This window comes from Coregonus lavaretus, assembly GCF_964263955.1.
Source record: "Coregonus lavaretus genome assembly, chromosome: 12".
In the NCBI taxonomy this organism is placed as follows: Eukaryota; Metazoa; Chordata; class Actinopteri; order Salmoniformes; family Salmonidae; genus Coregonus; species Coregonus lavaretus.
This window is the reverse complement of record NC_139999.1, coordinates 5089813-5106301: the sequence shown is the minus strand read 5'-3', so window position 1 is coordinate 5106301 and position 16489 is coordinate 5089813. Positions and strand designations below refer to the sequence as shown.

Below are 16489 nucleotides of genomic sequence, written 5' to 3'. Positions count from 1 at the left end.
AACAACAAAAAAAGTGTTGAGAAAAAAAGAGCAGAAGTAAAATAAAGTGACAGTAGGGAGGCTATATATACAGGGGGGTACCATTGCAGAGTCAATGTGCGGGGGCACCGGCTAGTTGAGGTAGTTGAGGTAATATGTACATGTGGGTAGAGTTAAAGTGACTATGCATAAATACTTAACAGAGTAGCAGCAGCGTAAAAAGGATGGGGTGGGGGGGCAGTGCAAATAGTCCGGGTAGCCATGATTAGCTGTTCAGGAGTCTTATGGCTTGGGGGTAGAAGCTGTTGAGAAGTCTTTTGGACCTAGACTTGGCACTCCGGTACCGCTTGCCGTGCGGTAGCAGAGAGAACAGTCTATGACTAGGGTGGCTGGAGTCTTTGACAATTTTGAGGGCCTTCCTCTGACATCGCCTGGTATAGAGGTCCTGGATGGCAGGAAGCTTTGCCCCAGTGATGTACTGGGCCGTACGCACTACCCTCTGTAGTGCCTTGCGGTCAGAGGCCAAGCAGTTGCCATACCAGGCTGTGATGCAACCAGTCAGGATGCTCTCGATGGTGCAGCTGTAGAATTTTTTGAGGATCTGAGGACCCATGCCAAATCTTTTTAGTCTCCTGAGGGGGAATAGGCTTTGTCGTGCCCTCTTCACGACTGTCTTGGTGTGTTTGGACCATGATAGTTCGTTGGTGATGTGGACACCAAGGAACTTGAAGCTCTCAACCTGTTCCACTACAGCCCCGTCGATGAGAATGGGGGCGTGCTCAGTCCTCTTTTTTTTCCTGTAGTCCACAATCATCTCCTTTGTCTTGGTCACGTTGAGGGAGAGGTTGTTGTCCTGGCACCACACGGCCAGATCTCTGACCTCCTCCCTATAGGCTGTCTCATCGTTGTCGGTGATCAGGCCTACCACTGTTGTGTCGTCGGCAAACTTAATGATGGTGTTGGAGTCGTGCCTGGCCATGCAGTCATGGGTGAACAGAGAGTACAGGAGGGGACTGAGCACGCACCCCTGAGGGGCCCCCGTGTTGAGGATCAGTGTGGCAGATGTGTTGTTACCTACCCTTACCACCTGGGGGCGGCCCGTCAGGAAGTCCAGGATCCAGTTGCAGAGGGAGGTGTTTAGTCCCAGGATCCTTAGCTTAGTGATGAGCTTAGAGGGCACTATGGTGTTGAATGCTGAGCTGTAGTCAATGAATAGCATTCTCACGTAGGTGTTCCTCTTGTCCAGGTGGGAAAGGGCAGTGTGGAGTGCGATAGAGATTGCATCATCTGTGGATCTGTTGGGGCGGTATGCAAATTGGAGTGGGTCTAGGGTTTCTGCGATTATGCTGTTGATGTGAGCCATGACCAGTCTTTCAAAGCACTTCATGGCTACAGACGTCAGTGCTACGGGTCGGTAGTCATTTAGGCAGGTTATCTTAGAGTTCTTGGGCACGGGGACTATGGTGGTCTGCTTGAAACATGTTGGTATTACAGACTCAGTCAGGGACATGTTGAAAATGTCAGTGAAGACACTTGCCAGTTGGTCAGCACATGCTCGGAGTACACATCCTGGTAATCCGTCTGGCCCTGCGGCCTTGTGAATGTTGACCTGCTTAAAAGTCTTACTCACATCGGCTACGGAGAGCGTGATCACATAGTCATCCGGAACAGCTGGTGCTCTCATGAATGCTTCAGTGTTGCTTGCCTCGAAGCGAGCATAGAAGTGGTTTAGCTCGTCTGGTAGGCTTGTGTCACTGGGCAGCTCGCGGCTGTGCTTCCCTTTGTAGTCTGTAATAGTTTTCAAGCCCTGCCACATCCGACGAGCGTCAGAGCCAGTGTAGTATGATTCAATCTTAGACCTGTATTGACTCTTTGCCTGTTTGATGGTTCGTCGGAGGTCATAGCGGGATTTCTTATAAGCGTCCGGGTTAGAGTCCCGTTCCTTGAAAGCGGCAGCTCTACCCTTTAGCTCAGTGCGGATGTTTCCTGTAATCCATGGCTTCTGGTTGGGGTATGTACGTACGGTCACTGTGGGGACGACATCATCGATGCACTTATTGATGAAGCCAGTGACTGATGTGGTGTACTCCTCAATGCTGTCTGAAGAATCCCGGAACATGTTCCAGTCTGTGCTAGCAAAACAGTCCTGTAGCTTAGCATCTGCGTCATCTGACCACTTTTTTATTAACCGAATCACTGGTGCTTCCTGCTTCAGTTTTTGCTTATAAGCAGGAATCAGGAGGATAGAGTTATGGTCAGATTTGCCAAATGGAGGGCGAGGGAGAGCTTTGTATGCGTCTCTGTGTGTGGAGTAAAGGTGGTCTATAGTTTTTTTCCCTCTGGTTGCACATTTAACATGCTGGTAGAAATTAGGTAGAACAGATTTAAGTTTCCCTGCATTAAAGTCCCCGGCCACTAGGAGCGCTGCATCTGGATGAGCGTTTTCTTGTTGATTAATGGCCTTGTACAACTCATTCAGTGCAATCTTAATGCCAGCATTGGTTTGTGGTGGTAAATAGACAGCTATGAAAAATATAGATGAAAACTCTCTTGGTAAATATTGTGGTCTACAGCTTATCATAAGATACTCTACCTCAGGCGAGCAAAACCTCGAGACTTCCTTAGTATTTGATTTTGTGCACCAGCTGTTGTTTACAAATATACACAGACCGCCACCCCTTGTCTTACCAGAGTCAGCCGTTCTGTCCTGCCGATGTAGCGTATAGCCCGCTAGCTGAATGTTATCATTGTTGTCGTTCAGCCACGACTCTGTGAAACATAAGATATTACAGTTTTTAATGTCCCGTAGGTAGGATAACCGTAATCTTAAATCGTCCATTTTATTCTCAAAAGCTTGAACGTTGGCTAATAGGATTGATGGAAGAGGCAGTTTACTCGCTCGCCGTCGGATCCTTACAAGGCACCCGGATCTGCGTCCGCGATATCTCCGTCTCTTCCTCACGCGAATGACGGGGATTTGGGCCTTGTCGGGTGTCTGTATGATATCCTTCGCGGCCGCCTCGTTGAAGAAAAAATCTTCGTCCAATGCGAGGTGAGTAATCGCTGTCCTGATATCCAGAAGCTCTTTTTGGTTATAAGAGACGATGGCAGAAACATTATGTACAAAATAAATTACAAATAACGCGGAAAAACACACATAATAGTACAATTGGTTAGAGGGCTGTAAAACGGCAGCCATCTTCTCCGGCGCTGTTCTAGTTCTCCGGCGCTGTTCTAGCTGTCTGTCTCTGTCTATCTGTCTGTCTGTCTGTCTGTCTGCCTGTCTGCCTGTCTGTCTGTCTGTCTGTATGTCTGTCTGTCTGTCTGTCTGTCTCTGTCTGCATTCATGGTAAACGCTGCATACATCGGCTCAATCGGAAATGACCTTTACATTTCTTTCACGGAATCTGCTTCAGCGATACTGATTAAATAGAGCCCTTAAAGAGGAATCTGCTTCAGCGATACTGATTAAATAGAGCCCTTAAAGAGGAATCTGCTTCAGCGATACTGATTAAATAGAGCCCTTAAAGAGGAAATCTAGTGGTTAATGTCAAGGACACGTTAATGATTTTTGCAGAAGTACTTTTTTTGTTGCTATATCATCTTGAGTGTCAATCTGTGTTGACACCTACAGTAAAGGGATAATTGCTATACGTCTGAATGGCAGAACCTATACCACTGAACAGAACTGTCAGAACCTTGATCTCCACTGGACTTGATTTCCACTAGACTTGATTTCCACTGCATGGTGACAGTGAGCAATTGAATACTGAAATGTAGTGGCCAATGAACGATCAATACTGCTGGAAGAAGTAGATCAGGTAATTTAACTGTTGATAGACTCGGAGAGAGTCTTCTTGCCTGTTGTTGCAGTATCACCTTCCCTCCACCTTCCTTTTGCATTACAACAGAGATGGACTCAACACAATCACTTCTCTACCTGTTTGGCTTATGCAGATTTTTCACCTTCAGTCTTTTGGACTTTCTTTTCAGAATAAACGATCACTCTGCCGTTATCCAAAGTAACATTTCTAGTTTTGGATGTTATAGCACTTTCCTTCTGCATCCACCAGATATCACACCATTACAGCAAAGACATTTAACCGTTCAGACTTGACTTTGTTTTCAGGATTACTTGAACTTCCACCTAATACATCTAAAGAATAATAGAAATATAAGACTGACCAATTATCCAGACACACACACAGAGTTTATACTAAGGCCTCTACTCACTACAGCTTTTAATCATTGGCTCTAATGTGTAATCTCTTTTTTAACACTTCCGTTGCTTTAATGAGCTGAGGGGGAAATACACTGAGACGAACACCGGATAGATGAACTTGCTGGAGGTCTGTTGATCTGCCGCTCTATGAACTAGCAAGACTTCCCAGTCGTAGAGCGACCAGTCCAAAGAGGCAGGGCTATTAGGAAATAGTACGGCCCAAGATTCAATCCAAGGGGGGGCGTTGTATAGAGCTTGACATTTAAAGGTACACAGAACAACAATACAAACGCAACATGCAAAACAATGTCAAAGATTTTACTGAGAGTTCATATAAGGAAATCAGTCCATTGAAATAAATTCATTAATTAACTAATCTATGGATTTCACATGACTGGGAATACAGATATTTATCTTTTGGTCACAGATACCTTAAAAAAAAAAAGATAGGGGTGTTTGCAGCCACTTGCTATGTCTGCTAGTGGCTGCAACGGGCCGTGGTACAAATAGGACAGATTACGTTTTCTATATTTTTTCCCCCACTTGTGACACATGCTTAAGGTTGATTATATATAATTTATATATATATATATATATATATATATATATACATATATACAGTGCGTTGCAAAAGTATTAAATCCCCCTTGGCGTTTTTCCTATTTTGTTGCATTACAACCTGTAATTTAAAATGATTATTTTTTTGGATTTCATGTAATGGACATACACAAAATAGTCCAAATTGGTGAAGTGAAATAAAAATAAAAAATTGTTAAAAAAAATTCTAAAAGATAAATAACGGAAAAGTGGTGCGTGCGTATGTATCCACCCCCTTTGCTATGAAGCCCCTAAATAAGATCTGGTGCAACCAATTACCTTCAGAAGTCATATAATTAGTTAAATAAAGTCCACCTGTGTGCAATGTAAGTGTCACGTGATCTCAGTATATATACACCTGTTCTGAAAGGCCCCAGAGTCTGCTACACCACTAAGCAAGGGGCACCACCAAGCAAGCGGCACCATGAAGACCAAGGAGCTCTCCAAACAGGTCAGGGACAAAGTTGTGGAGAAGTACAGATCAGGGTTGGGTTATAAAAACATATCTGAAACTTTGAACATCCCACAGAGCACCATTAAATCCATAATTACAAAATGGAAAGAATATGGCACCACAACAAACCGGCCAAGAGAGGGCCGCCCACCAAAACTCACAGACCAGGCAAGGAGGGCATTAATCAGAGAGGCAACAAAGAGACCAAAGGTAACCCTGAAGGAGCTGCAAAGCTCCACAACGGAGATTGGAGTGTCTGTCCATAGGACCACTTTAAGCCATACACTCCCCAGAGCTGGGCTTTACGGAAGAGTGGCCAGAAAAAAGCCATTGCTTAAAGAAAAAAATAAGCAAATATTTGGTGTTCGCCAAAAGGTATGTGGTAGACTCCCCAAACATATGGAAGAATGCACTCTGGTCAAATGAGATTAAAATTGAGCTTTTTGGCCATCAAGGAAAACGCTATGTCTGCCGCAAACCCAACACCTCTCATCACCCCGAGAACACCATCCCCATAGTGAAGCATGGTGGTGACAGCATCATGCTGTGGGGATGTTTTTCATCGGCAGGGACTGGGAAACTGGTCAGAATTGAAGGAATGATGGATGGCGCTAAATACAGGAAAATTCTTGAGGGAAACCTCTTCCAGAGATTTGAGACTGGGACAGAGGTTCACCTTCCAGCAGGGCAATGACGCCAAGCATACTGCTAAAGCAACACTCGAGTGGTTTAAGGGGAAACATTTAAATGTCTAATCAAATAATACAAACCCCCCAAAAATCAATTTTAATTATAGGTTGTAAGGAATAGGAAAAATGCCAAGGGGGGTGAATCATTTCGCAAGCCACTGTATATATATATATATATATATATATATATATATATATATATATATATATATATATATATATATATACAGGTGTAATATCTTAATTTGATCACTCTTTTGTTGCTGAGAAGGAAATGCAGATGAGCTTTGTGATTTTCATAAATTCACTGAAAACCCACACTAACACACAGTTATATTAACGGTATTGGATCTTTTCATGTAGCCTACTTTTGGCCAGCCAATGGCCACGACCAAGCAACATGGACTAAACGTTCAGATCATGTTGCTGCAGGATTACTTTGCTGTGACAATACTGGTCAAATTAAGATCCTACACCTGTATGTATCACACAACGTTTTGAATGACAGCCAGCTAGTCCATCAGTGTGCAGTAGTTCTCTTAGTACTCTTGACAGTTCAGACATGTAGCAATTACCCATTAAGTGTCACGTTTAGCGTCAACACAGATTGACACTCAATATGTCTATAGCGTAGCTAGCAAGATAAAAAAATGTAGTAAAGGTTTGGCAAAATTCATGAGCTTGTCCTTGAACAAATGTCCTCATTTGCATCCCAGGGTGCACTACTTCAAAGTTTCAACTTTTATTGTCACAAGTACAGTGAAATGCTTATCTTTCAAGCTCTTTTGACCCAGATGACCAGGGAAACAGATATCTGTTATCCTGATTTGCTCTAAAATATAGAGAACAGTGTGCCATTTGTGACACAACTATATTTCACCAGTAAGATCTTCTCCTCAAGTGTATTTATGATTGGCTCAACGTTTTTTGAATGCTCTCGCTTTATTAGTCATTGGATTCTCTCAATGGACTCTCCTCATTGACAGACTAGTATATCTGTCAAGTCCTCCTCTTGTTCACCATCCAAAGGACACAGGGACAACTCAAATTTCCGACTCAATCTTTTATTTATATTTTTTGCTTTCAGTTGATTGGTCTGTCCAGTAAATTAACCAGTAAATTAGGTTGTAAACCTTTAAAGACAGAACAAAAAGTTACCATTTTAATGAAACATTTTAATGAACTTAAATTAGTTTAAACATTTTTAAAAACATTCTAAATAACTTAAATGAATTAACCATTTAAGCCTTTTCCCATTGGCGTCTTTGGACTGAACCTGTGAGTGAACTTGGAGTCTTCTCTCTGAAGTTTGTTCTTCTGAATGACTGAGCCCCTCCATGCCTTCACAGGTGCTCCAAATCAGTGAAAATGATTGATCAGGTGACAATGTAGTTCTTTGACTAACTCCTGAGATTCAGCTCAACACCTCCCACTTGCGCTCCTGGTTTTTTCATATCCAGAGAGGTCACACAAGCCCTTCCCACCTCTGTTTGTTCTTCAATGGGAAGTAGAATGACAAGGCGTCTGACATCTCTATGAAGAATTGTGGCTGGGATTCTGGTTTGAAGCCTCTTCATTCTTTCATCATTTGCTCTTGTGGGCCCTTTTTTGCTGTTTGACTTTGTGATGTGAACAGGATAGCTGGGAAAAGTCTTCAAAAGCACATCTCTTACGATGCCTTTGCTGTCAGCATTGACACCGACCACTCTAGCCAGCTTGTACTGTCCTCTTAGGGCATTTTGGTCAGCCAACCAGACCACATCTCCAGCAGCAACATTTCACTCTTTGGTGTGCCATTTGGTACTTATGAACAGATTAGGTCCAGCCAATTGGCTCCACTTCTTCCAGAAATGGCTTAACTCTGCTTGAATATGTTTACGTCTTTTGTAAGGGTAGCCATCAAACTGGAAATCTCCAGGGTCTCCCTTTGGATTGGTACGTCCTAAAAGCAGAGAATTCGGAGTGATGTATTCTACACAGTCTTCTCTGCTTTGAGTTCTTGCATCGATGGGTCTCTCATTAGCAAGGTTGGCTGCCATGAAGAGAAAAGTTTGGAATTCTCCCCACGTGAAAACACCATCTCCACCAAGGTTGCTCAACGCCCACTTCACTACTTTGACAGCTGCCTCTGCGGCACCATTCCTATGGGGAGAGTCTGCAGGGTGGATCTTCCATGACCATTCTGTACCATGCTTGGCAGCTGTGTCTTCAAGTTCAGACTTGTTTAGTTGGTTAAGGAATTTTTTGAAGTGCGGGTTTGGCTCCCACAAAGTTAGTGCCAGGGTCTGACCAGAGTTTCCTGGGGTGTCCTCTCAGTGAAGTGAACCTTTGATAGGCTAGCAGGAATCCTTCAGATGACATGTCACTCACCACTTCAGTGTGTATGGCTCGGGAAGCCATGCAGCAGAAGACTATTCCCCATACTTTAAGTCTAGTTCTCTTCTTGACCTCATCTTTCACTTCATAAGGGCCGAACAGGTCCATGGTGGTGAATTCAAAAGGTGCAGCTGGGCCTGTTCGCTCTAGAGGCAGGTCAGCCATGATTTGTTGACACTGTTTTGCCTTGTTTTTCCTGCAGACCACACAGTTGTCAACCATTTTCTTGGCAAGTCTACGGCCTTTTATTACCCAGGCTTTCTTCCTCATCCGGAGAAGGGTTCCCGCCACTCCCTCGTGGTTTGCTTTGTGGGATTCTTGTGCCAGCAGTGTAGAGACCCATGCTTCAAAGGGTAAAACTGGCACTGCTGTCTTATCTTCATTGAATGTCTGAATTCTGCCTCCACAAACTAGCAGCCCAGAGTTCACATCTTTGTACACTGTCGGTCTGCTTAGAGTTGTGTCTGAAAAATCTGTACCTTCTTGAGCTGCGAGGAAAAGGTATTTGAGTGCATCTTCATGTTCTTTGACAGTCAGCACAGCTTGCTTGGGTGATCTTACCTCCCTCTTTGCCTGTTTAGGGGCCCGGCCCTTCCTCTTCAGCCACTGTTTGGCTGCTAGACAAACCCAGGCAATGACTCTCACCAGTTTGGACAGGCTACTGCATCTTTAACCCAGCCAGTGGGCTTCCTTCTAAGAAGAGTTGGGTTTACCACAGGTATTCCCTCTTGAGTTTCACTCTTTGGACTTTCCTGAGTGCCTTGTAGGTCTTCTTTCTGCTGACTACTTCTTGCTTGAGCTCTTGTTAATGCACCTGAGAATGCCTTCCTCTGGAGCTTGTTTACACTCTCCCTGGCATGAGCTGCAACCTCTCCAGCTGATATTATAGGCCACTCCTCCACTGGCCACTTTAGGAACTCTGGTCCATTTTGCCATGTGGAATTCTCCTTCAAATCTTCAGGAGCACCCCCTCTTGTTATGATGTCAGCTATGTTTAGATCCCCACGGATCCACCACCAGTCTTGCACTTGTCCAGCCTTCTGGATTTCACCCACTCTATTTGCAAAGAAGGTTTTGTACCCATAACTGACTCTTTGAATGGCTCCCAAGACCGTTTGACTGTGGCACCCCCAAGTCTCTATGGGGGTGCCACAGGGTTCAATTCTTGGGCCGACACTTTTCTCCGTGTATATCAATGATGTCGCTCTTGCTGCTGGTGACTCTCAGATCCACCTCTACGCAGACGACACCATTTTGTATACATCTGGCCCTTCATTGGACACTGTGTTAACAAACCTCCAAACGAGCTTCAATGCCATACAACAATCCTTCAGTAGCCTCCAACTGCTCTTAAACACTAGTAAAACTAAATGCATGCTTTTCAATCGAACGCTGCTGGCACCCGCCCACCCGACTAGAATCACCACTCTCGACGGGTCTGACCTAGAGTATGTGGACAACTACAAATACCTAGGTGTCTGGTTAGACTGTAAACTCAACTTCCAGACTCACATAAAGAATCTCCAATCCAAAGTTAAATCTAGAATCGGCTTCCTATTTCGCAACAAAGCCTCCTTCACTCATGCTGCCAAACATGCCCTCGTAAAACTGACTATCCTACCGATCCTTGACTTCGGCGATGTCATTTACAAAATAGCCTCCAACACTCTACTCAGCAAATTGGATGTAGTCTATCACAGTGCCATCCGTTTTGTCTCCAAAGCCCCATACACTACCCACCACTGTGACCTGTACGCTCTTGTTGGCTGGTCCTCACTACATGTTCGTCGTCAAACCCACTGGCTCCAGGCCATCTATAAATCACTGCTAGGCAAATCCCCGCCTTATCTTAGCTCATTGGTCACCATAGCAGCACCCACCCGTAGTCTGCGCTCCAGCAGGTATATCTCACTGGTCATTCCCAAAGCCAACACCTCCTTTGGCCGCCATTCCTTCCAGTTCTCTGCTGCCAATGACTGGAACGAATTGCAAAAATCTCTGAAGCTGGAGACTCTTATCTCCCTCAATAACTTTAAGCATCAGTTGTCAGAGCACCTTACCGATCACTGCACCTGTACACAGCCCATCTGAAATTAGCCCACCCAACTACCTCATCCCTATATTGTTATTTATTTTGCTCTTTTGCACCCCAGTATCTCTATTTGCACATAATCTCTTGCACATCTAGCATTCCAGTGTTAATACTATTGTAATTATTTTGCACTATAGCCTATTTATTGCCTTACCTCCATAACTTGCTACATTTGCACACACTGTATATATATTTTCTGTTGTATTTTTGACTTTATGTTTTTTACCCCATATGTAACTCTGTGTTGTTTTTATTGCACTGCTTTGCTTTATCTTGGCCAGGTCGCAGTTGTAAATGAGAACCTGTTCTCAACTGGCTTACCTGGTTAAATAAAGGTGAAATAAAAAATAAAATAAAAAAGTAGATGGAACCATCTCTCGATTTTCATTCGAGCATGCTTTTCCGCATACTTCCTGATCCTGGCTGCGAAGACAGCACCACAGATCTCAGCTTTTACAGCTTCTCCCTTCTGATCCAGGGGTGTCAGCTTGGCTTTTGATTCAACGAATCGAACTTTAGTGCCTTGACTTGTCTCCCATCTTAAGTACATCACAGCTCCATAGGTTTTGTTAATTCCATCAGAGAATGTGATGCCCCAAGGTTTCCCTTCCCAGCCAGCTGGTGTGATGCTCCTGTGGAATTTCACCTCTCCAAGCTGCACATATTCTTCAAAAAGCTGGATGGCTTCTTCTCTGAAGCTTTCTGAGAGAGGTTGGTCCCAGGTTTCTTGGGTTAGTTTCACACCCCCTCCCTCTTGGAATACTTTTCGAACAAGAATTGCTCCCTTCTGTTTGGCAGGTGTAACTAAGCCAATTGGGTCGTACAGTCCAGCCACTTGGCTTAAGAGAGCCCTCCTAGTCAGTGGGTTAGGTGTCTCAGTTCTCACCTCCTCCTTGAGAAGATTTTTTCCAACTCTCATCTTCTTTTTCCTTTTGGAAAAGTTAACTGAGGTTAACATGTAGAGCTTGTCTTCATCCATTTGGTAGCCGATACCCAAGGCTTTGTTGTCTTCGTCCCTCATTTGATTTGGAAGAATTAAAGGTTTTACTTTGTGTCTTTGTTAGAACCTCCATCTCCATTCCTTGCCTCCCACTTTGCCCTGACCGGACCCATGGTTTGAGGAAGAACCCTCCAGCTTTCAAGATCTCTTCGACATTTGCTGTGATTTTGTCAAGTTTATTCAGGTCATTTTGGGAGGTTAAGAGGTCATCCACATAACTGTCCTCTTCAATGACTCTGCGCTCATCCTCCAAGTGAAGAAAGTTGGGCAGGCGTGCTGTTTCCCTCATAGCCAACTGAGCAATGCAACCAGCAGGTCTGTCCCCAATGTTGACTCTGGTTATTGCATATTCACTTATCTCTTCATCTGGGCTGTCCCTCCAGAGGAACCTGTGAAGATGCATCTCACGCTCCTCCAGCCATACAGAGTTGTACATATTTTTGATGTCTCCTAGAGATGCATATGTCCCTTCTCTGAACCTCAGCAAGACAGCTCTTATAGGGTTGAGAATTTCTGGTCCCTTCAGAAGAAGATCATTCATACCCACGCCTTTGTATTTCTGGCTACTATTCCATACAATACGAACCGGTGTTGTCACCGAATGAGGGTTTGGTGCCACCAGGTGGCATACGTACCACACTGGTCCGTTCCACACGTCCATGATTTTGTTGGTGAGTTTTATGGCTGCGCCTCGCTCGACCATTTCATGGATCTGGGTAGCATATGCGACTTTCCAGTCTGGCTCTCTGCTTAGTTGCTTTTCCATCCTTAAGAAACAAGCCTGGACTGCACTTTTGTTGTTCGGGAGAGAGGCTGGATCTACCGTTCAAGGATACTTTGCATCCCAATGTGGAGCCGGTGTGTGAGCATCCCCCTTCTTGTAGGTGAGGCCTCCTTTAATGATCTCCAGTTCCCTCTCCTCTGCCAGGGTCATTTCCTTTCCTCCTGGTGGACAGTTTCCACATCGGCATCCTCCACATCTTGGCTCACATGCAGCTCCGATGCTGTCCCAGTGCCACCACTCAAGGAACTCACGGTTACTGGCAGCTGTAAATTTGGTCTGAATCACATCCTCCTGCTGTAGCTGGGCTGTGTCAGTTGTTGGACTTGTGATTTCTTGATATTTGACAGCTGCTGTCCTCATGGAGCGAGCGAAGTGTGTTTTGGACTCATATACTGCAACCTCCACTTCTTCAAATATGTTGGGTTGTGCTCCACCCACTGTTTTCCCCAATGGACCCTCCCACAAGACGAGGTCTCCCATGATTTTTACCCTCTGGGGAGCGAGTCTTCCCTCTCGGTGGCTAATGAGAAGTTCATTAGTCCAATTCTGTAAGTTTGACTTCTGGGAAGAATTTTTTCAACTTCTCAGGTTCAATTACTTGATGCACTCTGGCGATTTCATCCAAGCCGTAGCAGACCATTTCATGAGATCTCTCTGTCCCTTTAGGTGTCTTGACTCTATCTTTGAGGAGATACCTTTGTGTGTTCACCTCCATGGTCATACCACCAACCCCATGCACAACTAAAGTTATCTTCTCATGTCTTAACCTCAGTCTTTCAGCAGCCTTATGGGTAATGTAGTTTGTGTCTGAAGCAAGGTCAATTAAAGTCCCAATCTTCTGCCCTGTGTTTGCCGTGACTTGCATCAACATCATGATGAGAGGAAGTTCAGAGAGCCCATTTCTCTGCGGTAGCTCAGACAGGCCTGAAACGTCGAGTGTCACTGCGGTTTTGTTGGTGTTGGTGAAAGCCTTTCTGCATCGATCTGCCATTTCCTGGGAAAGTTCAGACAAGATCTCCTCTTGTTCCTCCGTTAGCTTGCTTTCACCTTTGCCGTCTTTTCCACTCTTTCTCTCTTCCCCTCTTTTGACTTCTCCTTTTGGGCAGAGGAACAAATGGTGGTATGGGGCACCACCTTCCCTTTTACAGTCTTTGTTTCTGCATAGGAAAGTGTCTCTGCAGTATCCATCTTCATCATGGCATCCGAGACATTTTCTGCATGCTCCCAGCTTTCTCAATACAGTTTTCTTTTCAGGTAGCTTAAGTCTTTTGAACTTTCTACAGAAGAAGATTTTGTTGTTGTGCCCACTATCACCACATACCTCATCAAGCTCTTCTTTCTTTGTGGTTTTTATTGAGGCAATCTTTCTGTCATACTTCTTGTCCAAACGATCTGATTTTTCCACCTTCTCCACAGTTCTGAGCTGTTCGAGTCTCTCTAGTATTTCTTCTTGACTTTTCAGGAACTTCAAGAGCATGACAAAGTGGTTGTCTGATGTGACATTGTTTCTGGGTTCAACCATGAACATCACCCAGTCTCTTTTAATGAAGTCAGGCAACTTGCTTTCAATGGATCTAATTACCAGTGGGTTATTTATGGATCCAGAGTTTCCTAACTCTGTGAGATCTGCTAGAGCATTCTCCACTGAGTGTATGAGATTATTGGTTGGTTCCCTTTCACGTGACATCTTCTCCAGCTCTTCCAGGATTTCCACTATGATGGTTGACTTGTTGCCATACCTGTTCTCCAGGACTCTGAACATGTCATCGGCCGTGGTGTAGGTTGAAAGTCTGAGGTCTTTTGAGATTTTGTCATCCACACTCTCCAGGAGTTGAATTTTCTTAACTTCAGTTGATCCAGATGGCTCTCCCTGCTTTTGCAGCCTTTCCCAGTCTTTCCTCCATCTGTGATATTCTCTCTTGCTTCCATTGAAGATAGGTAGAGAGATTGGTATGGAGATATCAGTATGGATGACGGATCACCACCTCAAGCTGAACCTTGGCAAGACGGAGCCGCTCTTCCTCCCGGGGAAGGACTGCCCGTTCCATGATCTCGCCATCACGGTTGACAACTCCGTTGTGTCCTCCTCCCAGAGTGCGAAGAGCCTTGGCGTGACCCTGGACAACACCCTGTCGTTCTCCGCTAACATCAAGGCGGTGACCCGATCCTGTAGGTTCATGCTCTACAACATTTGGAGAGTACGACCCTGCCTTACACAGGAAGCGGCACAGGTCCTAATCCAGGCACTTGTCATCTCCCGTCTGGATTACTGCAACTCGCTGTTGGCTGGGCTCCCTGCCTGTGCCATTAAACCCCTACAACTCATCCAGAATGCCGCAGCCCGTCTGGTGTTCAACCTTCCCAAGTTCTCTCACGTCACCCCACTCCTCCGCACACTCCACTGGCTTCCAGTTGAAGCTCGCATCTGTTACAAGACCATGGTGCTTGCCTATGGAGCTGTGAGGGGAACGGCACCTCCGTACCTTCAGGCTCTGATCAGTCCCTACACCCAAACGAGGGCATTGCGTTCATCCACCTCTGGCCTGCTGGCTCCCCTTCCTCTGCGGAAGCATAGTTCCCGCTCAGCCCAGTCAAAACTGTTCGCTGCTCTGGCACCCCAATGGTGGAACAAGCTCCCTCACGACACCAGGACAGCGGAGTCACTCACCACCTTCCGGAGACATTTGAAACCCCACCTCTTTAAGGAATACCTGGGATAGGATAAAGTAATCCTTCTACCCCCCCCCAAAAAAAAAATATTTAAAAAATTTAAAAAATTGTAAAGTGGTTATGCCACTGGCTATAAGGTGAATGCACCAATTTGTAAGTCGCTCTGGATAAGAGCGTCTGCTAAATGACGAAAATGTAAATGTAATTGGCTTGATTCTCACTATTGGTGTGGATGTTGCCGGTTGGGGTAGTAGTTTCACTCCTGTGCCTTGCTCATTGATCGTCCGTGCAGTGGCAAATTCAGGTCTCCTTAACTCAAGCCTGTAGTAGAATGCTCTTACGTCCTTGACTCTTCCATCTAATTCGTCCTTTACTTCTACAGGGATCCATCGCTCCCATGTTGACATTGCTGAGATGGCCTCTTTTATTCTCTTGTCCAAGAGAGCGAGGTGCACTTCATAGCCCTCTAAATTGGCACTTTCCACAGGTACATCAGCCGCTTTATCATTAGCTTTTTCTGCTTCCAGGATTGCCACAAGAAGTTCACTCCTTCCATACCTCGACCACAGGTTTGTTTGAACAATGTCTCTTATCTCCGCCAACTTTGTTTCACCTTCATTTACAGATCTATCAATGTCAGCCTCTTGCTGTTCATTAAGACCTGGTTCCTTATCCTCAGTCATGTCAGCCTCCAGTCCAATCCTGTAGTCATCGTTGGCATCGAGCATCTTTCTGAAACAATCTGAAAGCTTAGCGAATTCCTCCTTTAACTCCACTTGAAGCATGCTGCTTGCTCCTCTTGAAATTAAGTTGGCTTGTCTGGTGAAGCTGCTTTTTGCAGTGGTCCTCTCCTTTTTGAGCTGCTGGACCGACATCCCCAGGACATCTTGCACCATCTTGAATTCCTCTGAGTCAACAGCTTATTTCTGGATCTGAAGCCGTTTATCCTCAGGGCCAGGCCGCTTCGCGTGGTTTACAACTGTCAAGTCCTCCTCTTGTTCACCATCCAAAGGACACAGGGACAACTCAAATTTCCGACTCAATCTTTTTTCAGTTGATTGGTCTTTCCAGTAAATTAGCCAGTAAATTAGGTTGTAAACCTTTAAAGACAGAACAAAAAGTTACATTTTAATTAAACATTTTAATGAACTTCAATTAGTTTAAACATTTAAATAAACATTCTAAATAACTTAAATGAATTAACCATTTAAGCCTCTTTGGACTGAACCTGTGAGTGAACTTGGAGTCTTCTCTCTGAAGTTTGTTCTTCTGAATGACTGAGCCCCTCCATGCCTTCACAGGTGCTCCAAATCAGTGAAAATGATTGATCAGGTGACAAGCAGCCGGTTTGCTGCTGCTGGTGCACTCTGGGAAGTGTAGTTATTTGACTCACTCCTGAGATTCAGCTCAACAATATCTGACATGGACAATGGACTCTCCTCATTGACAGACTAGTATATCTGACATGGACAATGGACTCTCCTTATTGACAGACTAGTATATCTGACATGGACAATGGACTCTCCTCATTGACAGACTAGTATACAGTGGGGGAAAAAAGTATTTAGTCAGCCACCAATTGTGCAAGTTCTCCCACTTAAAAAGATGAGAGAGGCCTGTAATTTT

The 16489-nt window shown here is 44.8% G+C and overlaps 1 protein-coding gene across 1 annotated transcript in view; it reads right to left on the bottom strand.

Annotated features, from left to right (window-relative positions):
- Positions 1–15759, bottom strand: part of LOC311138295 (poly(rC)-binding protein 4-like) — a gene marked incomplete at both ends in the record, with an annotated part of 78084 nt that extends 62325 nt beyond the window's left edge. The window contains one exon of the mRNA XM_084172974.1: positions 15487–15759. Within this exon, the coding sequence (XP_084029100.1) occupies positions 15487–15759 (273 nt within the window). The remainder of the gene's footprint in view (positions 1–15486) is intronic.
- Positions 15760–16489: the final 730 nt, after the last annotated feature.